We start from the raw sequence: 8,948 nt of genomic DNA on the forward strand, positions 1-8,948 counted from the left end.
GCCGGGACAAATGTATGTTCAGTGGAATCGGAAAGTTTTAGAGCAGGAAAGGAGCTCAGCATCCGAGTTCAGCCCTCATTTTTAAGCTGGAAAATCAGAGACCCAGAGAGGTGACAGGACTTGACAAAGGCCACACAGCATGTCAGAAGCAAGAGGTGGAGGGACCTCTGCAGGGCTCCTTTAAAGCAGAGACAGGCCTTCCTTGACCACTAACTGCTGCTGACGAGAGCTAAATAAGAAGTAGGAAACTGGGACTCACGGAGGCAGAAGAAAGTTCTAGAAGCAGGGATGGGGAAGCCCTTGAAGTTTCCCTCACTCAAATCCCCAGAAGAGGTCTGTGGTGGGGTTTGGAACAGAGAGATGAGTAGGGTACCGGGGACCTGAGCTTTCATTCTCGACCCCTCTCTCCTCACACGGGCACCAGAAGTTAGCCGCTTAACCCCCCACAGCTCAGCTTTCTCATCTGGGAGCTACTGCACACTGTAACAACTCCCAGGGCTGAGGTGGGGATCCTGAGGAACAAACATGGAAATACCTGTGAGACGCAAGATGCTGAGCCCGCACGGGTCATCCCAGCAAGCAGCCCTAGAGTCAGAGCTGGAGAAGAGGAAGGAGGGCGACGGGGAGCACAGAGGAGGGCCCAGAGGCCAGGGCGCCTCGCACGGCAGCGTCCTGCTGACTCTCCGGGGGTGGAGGGCGAGCTCTGCAGGCCACAGGAGCCCCCCCGGTCCAGGCCTCTGCAGGGTACACTCCTGTTCTTCCTGTAATCCCCACACCTTCTGCCCTCTCGGCTTTGCCGGCATCGCCCCAGAACAGTATTACCAGGCCTCCGAGTGAGGAGGCAGCGGAGGACAGACCGTGGACCTGTCCACGCGTCACCCTGGGCTGAGGCTGCCGCCAGGGCCCCACCCCCTGCCATCTTGCCCACACTGTGTCCTCTGGGTACCTGCACTGGTACCCACCCTCCATCAAGCCCCTTCTCACCCCTTGGTAAAGCCTCCCATTCCCACATTTTGCATCACAGCTCTCAGGCCCATAAACCTTGGTTTGTCTCTTAAGAATGATAAGCAATTTCTCCAGCAGCAGGCAGGCAAGCAGAAAGGCTTAAACTTGGGACCCTAATGGCCCTGGGTTCTTAATCCAGTGCTGCTACCCACCAGCAGTGTCAGGTTGGCCCCGTGACGTCATCTACGAAGGGGGCTGCGACCACCCCCTACCTCCAGGACTCGCCATGGAAGGTTACCCAGTACAGATGCTCCCTGCCTCCCCACTCCTGTCACCCAGCATTCACGGCCCCTGCAGGGCCAGGCCCAGAGACAAAGCAGGGTGGTCCCTGCCCCCAGCTCCCCCTTCCATCCTTGCTCTCTCGGATCCCAGCTGAGCTCCTGGGGGTGGAATGACAGGGGAGGAGGAGGGGGCACCCCAAAACCCAACAGCCTCCTCCGGACTTTCCTCACCAGGAAAAGACGGCACTAGAATTTTCCTCCCCACAGCTCCTAAGAACAGTGCAATCTTAGAATTCCCCACCCTCATTATTTAAAGAAGACTAGGAGGCTTTCTTCTCTCTCTCTCTCCCTTCGGGGTTTTGAAAGAAAGAGAAGAAAAACAGCTACGAATGAATGAATGTGCTGGTCTGCCTGCCACTGAGCTGAGGAAGGCAGCATTTAATCAGTACACAGCCGCCCCTCACCACCCCTTCTCTCTCTCTCCTTCTCGCTCCCTCTCTCTCCCTCTCACATACTCATTTTCTCCCCCAAATGTGCTTTCCAAAAAACTGCAACAAAGCCAAAGCTCTCCGTTCTGATTTTACATCTCTATCAGGGCCTCAGCTTCAACAGAGGTTGCTCCAATTTCTTTCCATCTTGATTTTCTTTACCTTCTATGATTTAGAGCAGATCTTTGTGGACCCTGGCCCCACAAATCCCCCTTCCTGCAAGCTCAGTAAGGGAAATACAAGGCCACGCACCAGGCTTATAATGAGCCCATGCAGCCGATAAATACCCCAGTGATGATGCCAGGGCCAGAGCAGCAGGGAGCGCTGCCTGTGGGGAAAGGAAGTCCGGATGTGTTATGAAGTCTTTCCCCCGGGACAGTTATAAATAGTGTCATGACACGCAAAGGAGAAGCATATATAAAAGTTAGCTGTCCCTTCTGTGGGTTACAAACGTTTGACTCATTTGCAGACTGTCCACCAAGGTTATAAATAGAGTCATCACCACCCTGGGTGGGAGAACAGGCTGGCTTTCACACTCCAGAGTCTCTCTTGACCTCCTTGGGCCAAGACCCTGGGTGTGACCTGTGATCGTAAAACATATGCCTCGGGCCTGGGTGGCTGGCTCCCCGGGCGCCTGCCTCCAGCCAATCGCTATTAGAGAGTCTGCTGGGACTTCCCTGGTGGTCCAGTGACTAACACTCTATGCTGCCAATGGAGAGGGCACAGGTTCAATCCCTGGTCAGGGAACTAGATTCCACATGCTGCAACTAAGACCCGGCGCAGCCAAATAGATAATTAAAATTTTTTTAAAAAATCTCCTGCCTTCTGCTCCCTGTCCCATAGGGAGGCTCCAGGGAGAGTAATCTGACCTTTTCCTACCTTCCCAACATGCTAGAAACCAGAGACATGAGTACCCTGTGGCATCTGCTCCCAAACACCGGGACATCGCCCCACAGTCACCCTCCTATCCCAGAGCGGCTCCTGGGTCTGGCAGGACGTGTAGACCATTCACCCAGAACCCAGCATCAGCTGCTGGTCTGCAAACAAGCCCTCCATGACAGGGAGGGCAGGAGAACAGAAGCGCTGGGACCAGTGAACCCACTCAATTATTCCAGCTGGAGGCTGGGGGCAGACCTCTGTGAGGTCACCAAAGAGCTACCAGTGGGCCCTAAAGGACCCCACTCTCTTGGAAGGGTGAACAGCCAGGGGACCAAGCTCCTCGGGATGTGCAGAGAAGCCTGCCTTTTTCAGGTTGGCCTCCCACGAGGCGGCCTGAAGAAAGGAAGCCACGTATGGAGTAGATTGGGCAGCCCGGGGAAGCCCGGCGTCCCCACGCCTCCACTCATGGTCTGGGTGACCGCAGCAACAAGGCCCCCAGGGGAGAGCAAGAGCAAAGAGGCAGGAAGCTGGGGAGGGCAGAAGCAGGGCACAAGGGGGCAGGGGATGGGCTCTGCCTGTGAGATGAAACTCGGATTGGGAGGCCGGGGGTGGGGAAGTGGTTTGAGGTTGTGCAAAACAGCCACTCTGCTGCCCCAGCATTTCCCAGCCTCCCCCGAGCTGACCCTACCACCCAACACCGGAGGTCCCTGAGACACAAGGCCACTGATGACTCCCCCGCTGGATGGAAGCACTAGCAGGATGGCAAGGTGGGGAGGGGGCAGCCACTGAGCCCCCAGCTCTCCCTGAGAGAGCACAGCAGTCAGTGTATGATGCCGGAGCAGGTGTGGCTCAGACCGGCTCTGGAGAAAAATAAAGCATGCCAAGAAGGACCCCCACATTCTCATTGCTTAACCCTGACCAGCACTAATGCAGTATCCTAAGACTAAGACTCCTTCCTCAACAGGACATCTAGACCTGGCCCTGCCGTGGGCTAAGTCCTCAAGGGTGAGTCCATGCGTAAAGAAAACACCTCACCCTCATTTGGTTCGGGAATAACCATCAGGTGCCACGGCCTGGGTGTGATCACAAACAGCTCTCCTGTTACCTCAGCCCATCTTCCTTTCCCATCATCACCTGTGGCTTGTGAGAAGGAGGCCGAGGACCATTCCATCCTGATTTCTTTTACTTCCTTGGGCTGTCACCCTTTAGCATGAACTGACTATGCTCAGGGGTCACGCCATTTCTTCTTAAGAGAGCCAGGCCTCTGTGGTGAATTCCTCCCCCGGTAACAGATAGCAGCCAGAGACAGGCAAACAGGAAAGCCGCAGCCCCAAGAAAAAGAGCAGAAAACTACAGACAGCGGCAGCTCAAACACAAGGTTAGTAATCGTCATCACCTAGGGAAAAGAAAGTGTGTCCCTCTCCCCAGGGCCTTTGAGTGGGAACTGTAACCATCAGGACAGAATAATCCAATATGTCCATCCTCCTGCTTCCATACCAGTCACCAAACCAACCAGACAGAGTTCTCCAGCAAAAGAGGCTGTCAGCCATCCATCCCTAGGGTCACTGACTGTCTCTGAGTTCCCCCAGCTGGTGATTCTTCATTCTGACCTAAGCCCTCTCGTCACAACAGAATCTGTTTTCTCTGCAAGGCTGGAAACAAAGGTTCACCACCCCTGCAACAGACCCATGTTATAGGTGGTTTCCAGGCTTCCCAGGTTGCACTAGTGGTAAAGAACCTGTCTGCCAATGCAGGAGACATAAGACACAAGGGTTTGATCCCTCAGTCAGGAAGATCCCTTGGAAGAGAACCAGTATTCTTGCCTGGAGAATCCCATGGACAGAGGACGTAGGTGGGCGACAGTTCATAGCATCACAAGAGTCAGACACGACTGAAGCAACTTAACATGCATGCGTGTGAATCAGAAGACCCAGCCCATTCTCCAAAGTTCTCCCCTCCAAGACAACTTCTCATTCCACTGACAAGTCTTGGTTCCAAGCCTATCAAGGCCCCAACTAATTCTGAAGACAGAGCTAGATAACAGGAAAAAATACATCTTTTTTCCTCCTATCATCAGTAACAATAGCAATAGGTCCTACCTGGAGCACCCCACTCTCCCCACTCGACAGCTGGGGAGACAGGCTCAAAAAAGCTACATGGATTGTCCAGGATCACACACTAGAGATGGCAGAGCTGGGACTCAGACTCTGCTCTGCTCCTTTAAAAAAACCCTATTTGCCTCCAGGAGAGGAGAGACAATAGCTGCCCTAACCCCCTCCTAGGCCCACAGGGCCTGACACAGACACCCAGAAAATACTTGTTCCATAGTGACTCAGTGCCTGGTGGATAGAGGATGGGAGGCCTGGTGAGCAGGTGAAAGTGAGCCCTGCTCAGCACACCAAGACCAACCCCAAGGTGCACAGGAAGTGGCCACCTCATTAGCTGAGGCAAGCAAGACTTTCTGGGTTGCTGCTGCCCTCCATGCACCCATCAGCCAGAGGGTCATCAACTTAAAATTAGGCAAACCCCAGCCCCTGGGATCACCTCAACTTTCCTTTGCCCCAGAGTCTGCTTTCTCGGGCTCTGGGAAAGCCCCTTTCCCTGAATACTCCAGCAGGGAGCCACCTGCTCCAGCAGCAACCCTCCCACCCCATCAAGACAAATGTGCACAGACAGATCCCACACTGGGAGCTGTCTCAAGGAACAACCATTCCCCTAAGAGCTCAAGAGTTCACTAAAAGAGAGGGTCTTGCCCCTTCTCCCCACCCCACCCCCAGCACTTGGGCCTGCATCAGTTCCCCCCAGCAAGGGCTCCTGGTCCCCAGGGGGAACCTGGAGGGGGCCGGGGTTGTGCCCAGAGTGGCTGTCAGGCCTGCCGAGGCCAGTGGCCCCCTCTCCTGGAGCACCCATCAAGAGAAGGCAGCAAGCAGAAAGACCTGCAGACTCAGAGGCTCATTACAGGGAATGACTAAGTGAGCTGCGATTCCAGGGGAAACCCCGCTTGCTCCAGCTCACTGAGGGGCTCAAATGCTACACCTCCAGAGATGAAGGCGGCTTCCGGGAGCTGGCCAGAGCTGGGGCAATGCCCTCTGAGCAGCCAGGACCTTCCACCTGGAAGTCTTCATTCTGGCTCTTCATGCCGTCTGACAGGTCTGCCCCACCCCTTTCTAGAGCAGGCAGATCTGCCCATCCCCTGCTCAGAGAGCGAGAGGCTGGGAATGGGGGAAATCCGATCAGCACCTCCCAGGTTTTTGTGGCTGGATTTCAACAAGGAATGTGACAGTCTCGCAGCAGCTGTGCCCAGCCTGAAACAAGCTCTATTTGAAACCCCCAACAGCTGAGCCCCTCCCCGCTACCCGCTGGCCAGCCTAGCCACCCCCTGCCCAAAATGACAAATAAGTAGAGAAATCCAAGCAACAGCAAGCAAGCATGCATGCGCGCGCACACACACCCCAACAAGTAAACTGCGGGTGAAGGGTAGAGTGGGGAAAAAACCCACTTGCCCAGTGACTCCCCAGGTCTCCAAGCCTTCAAGCTCGCAGCAGGAGGGCTCCCAGCAAGCAGAGCTTTGACAGAAATCCACCTTCCTCAAGCCCCACTCCCTTGGAGGACGCGACTTCAAGCCCGCTAGGGGAGGGAAGCCCCCGCCTCCTCCTGGGGACTGGACAGAGGCTGGAGCAGCCGGGCCAGCTCCGCCGCTAAAGCCCGTGCCGCCGCCGCCGCCGCTGTTCTCCATTGGGGCGCGCACTCACACACTCGCGCACACACTCATCCTTATTTATCCCTGAGAAGAAGGAGTTGGGGTGGGAGGGGAGAACTGGGACTGAGCCGGGGGCGCGGGCTCTCGGGGACGCCCGGGAAACCCTGTCATTCCATCCCAAGGAAAGGCACTCCCCCCTACCGCCGCCGCTGATGCCAAGGCGGCGCCCATCTGCTCTGCCCGGGTAACACCTGTAGCCATTTTTATCAGGGGGTGTTTACGAGGCAGTAGCAGGTTTATTCTGAGTCCTCTTTCCTGAGGGAAAGGACCGCTGATTTCCTCCGCCTGTATTTTTTCCCCATGCCCCCCCCACCCCACACACACACACACACAGGAGACGCCAAATCGCCGGTGCTTCTCTGTTTTGCCCTAAGTCTCTCAGGGAGGAGGAGGGAAATGGAAACTTGGTAAGAGAGGGAGAAGACAGAGAAGGGACTGGCATGGAATCCCCAGCCCCCACCCAGACATTTATTTCTTTTTTATCCTAGGGAAAATGGAGTGGAGCAGGGAGGGGAGGAGAGGAGGGAAGTCACAGGAACTGGCAAGCACATCAAGGCAGAGTGTAATTAATTGGTGCGTTAAGCTGCTGGGTTATGCTTTAGTACGAGTGAGCCAGGAGGAAAGATGATTTCTCAGAAGGGATTCTTTAATCCTCCCTAACACAGAGTCCGCAAATTAGACACAGTGTGTGGGGATGTCCCCCCTCCAAGGGAAGCAAGGAATGAATTCTCCCGGGATTAAGCAGGAAAACCATGGGAAGTTAAGTGTTCGATATAATTGAGCAAACGCCTCTCCCCACCACCATCATCTCTCTCTCTCCCCCAATCTCTCTCTCTCTCCCCCACTCTCTCTCTCTTTTGCTACCTACATATTCCTTTTGTTCAAAGGTATAAAGAGAAACTGCAGCCCCTACCTTTGAGTACAAACCCCAAGAGAGCTCGGTCTCTATCACCATAACAACAATTCCAAACATCCCAAAAATCAGAGCATAGTCACTCAGTCGCTTCCTCTTTTCAAACAGGGCCCTCCTGTGTCCCAGCTTATAGCCAATGTTTTGGTTTTTCCGCTTGTTGGCTTTGGGGAAGGTGGCGCTGCTGGCGGTGGTACCGGCATGCTGGTGGTTTTGGGTGGCATTGGGGTGATGGAGCAAGGTCTGGTGGGCATGGTTGTCCTCCCGGGAGGAGATGATGATCTCCGGGGGGTTGCTGGGGCTGAAGAGCTGGAGGGGTTGGCCCTCAGGCTCAGCCTCAATGAGGTTCCTCCGGGAGGCGCTGAGGCGGCTAAGGGGCTTCATGACCCCCCCGCTGTACTTGCAGGAACTCATGGCGATCTCCGTGAAGGGGTTGCTGTCCCGCCGGTGCACCAGGGGGCTGGCCTGCCGGTGCCTGCCGCCTCCACCAGGCCCACTTGTGGCTGTGGAACTTGGAGAGTGGCCAAGCAAGTGGTCATTGAGATTGAGCTGGCTGCCTTGCCTGGAGGAAGGGTGGAGGATGGCGGTGGAGTTGGATGAAGGGGGGCCCCTGAAAGCAGTGGGAGAGGAGTGTAGCAGGCCGGGATGGACGGGCTGGCTCTGGAGTTGGGTGAGCTGAGATAGGGGATGCGGTGGCTGCTGCTGCTGCTGCTGCTGAAGCTGCGGAGGCTGAGGCTGCAACGGGGGTCCTGGGGGCTGCTGGGGGGCTGCTGGTGGTGCTGGCGGTGGTGGTGGCGGCTGCTGCTGCTGCTGCTCATCCCCGGAGGATGGACAGGGGCACTTGGGGTCTTCATCCAGGTCCCCCACCCCAGAGTCATGGAAGTGCCCAGAAGTGTCCATCTTGGGGCCGGGCTGGATTGCCTGCAGCACAACCCCCCACCCCAAAGCCACCCTCGTTCCAAAGATGTCCTCAAAGAAAGCCAGGCATCCAAGCTCCCCCACCAGAGTGTCTTGGCTCCAGTCCTCTCTCTTTGGCTTGCTCCGGTTCTCTGGGGCTGCCTGGAGTCCAGACGCTGCCACTCAAGAATGCATGGTACTGGGCAGGGAAGGAGGGCAGGAGGGGAGCTTGGAGAAAGAAGAAGAAGGGGGAAAAAGAACTCTGTCTCAGGAGGTGGTCCTCTAGGAGCGTGTGAGGCCAGGCTCAGCTTCACTCCTCGCTGGCTCAATAGCTTTGCTCTCCTCCTCCTGCCACTGTTATAGGGTAAGCCAAGCCCACTTATTAGCAGCCGGTCTCATTGGCTTGGCTTAACTCTCCAACCACCTCCTAACTCCGCCCCCCGAAAAGGCTCCTCCCCGGAGGAGGGGCCTGCCGCGCTCCGCTCCCAGCCCCGGCGGCGGCGCAGCGCGGGCTGGGAACTGTAGTTTCCGCTTCCCACCCGGGAGCTGAGCAGCTGCCCTCTTTTCCTCTGACAGGTATGGCAGAAACCCGTCAGCCCACGGCGATACGGGATGTATGCGCACGCTGGGTGGTGGCGAAGAGGAGCAGAGGTCCTCGTACGGAGGGGAACTGTGCACCCCGATGCGCTGGCAAGAAACAGGAAGTTATTAATGGTCAGGGTCTACGATAGCTTATTTCACGCCTATTATCCAGCTACAGCCTGCAAATACCCAAGGAGGCGGGCGTC

The 8,948-nt window shown here is 56.2% G+C and overlaps 1 protein-coding gene across 10 annotated transcripts in view; it reads right to left on the minus strand.

Moving 5' to 3' along the window:
- Positions 1–8,541, minus strand: part of KCNN3 (potassium calcium-activated channel subfamily N member 3) — a 163,391-nt gene extending 154,850 nt beyond the window's left edge. For 2 of the 10 annotated variants that reach the window (XM_069543693.1, XM_069543684.1), the window contains exon 1: positions 7,267–8,541. In XM_069543693.1, the coding sequence (XP_069399794.1) occupies positions 7,267–8,163 (897 nt within the window). In that variant the 5' untranslated portion in view covers positions 8,164–8,541. Of the gene's footprint in view, positions 1–3,727; positions 4,220–6,092; positions 6,364–7,266 lie in introns of those variants that run through there. The other 8 variants (XM_069543762.1, XM_069543733.1, XM_069543729.1 and 5 more) reach the window with 4 other exon arrangements.
- Between the last annotated feature and the right edge of the window lie 407 nt (positions 8,542–8,948).

The sequence above is a fragment of the Ovis canadensis genome, chromosome 1 (genome assembly GCF_042477335.2).
Source record: "Ovis canadensis isolate MfBH-ARS-UI-01 breed Bighorn chromosome 1, ARS-UI_OviCan_v2, whole genome shotgun sequence".
NCBI classification, from domain to species: Eukaryota; Metazoa; Chordata; class Mammalia; order Artiodactyla; family Bovidae; genus Ovis; species Ovis canadensis.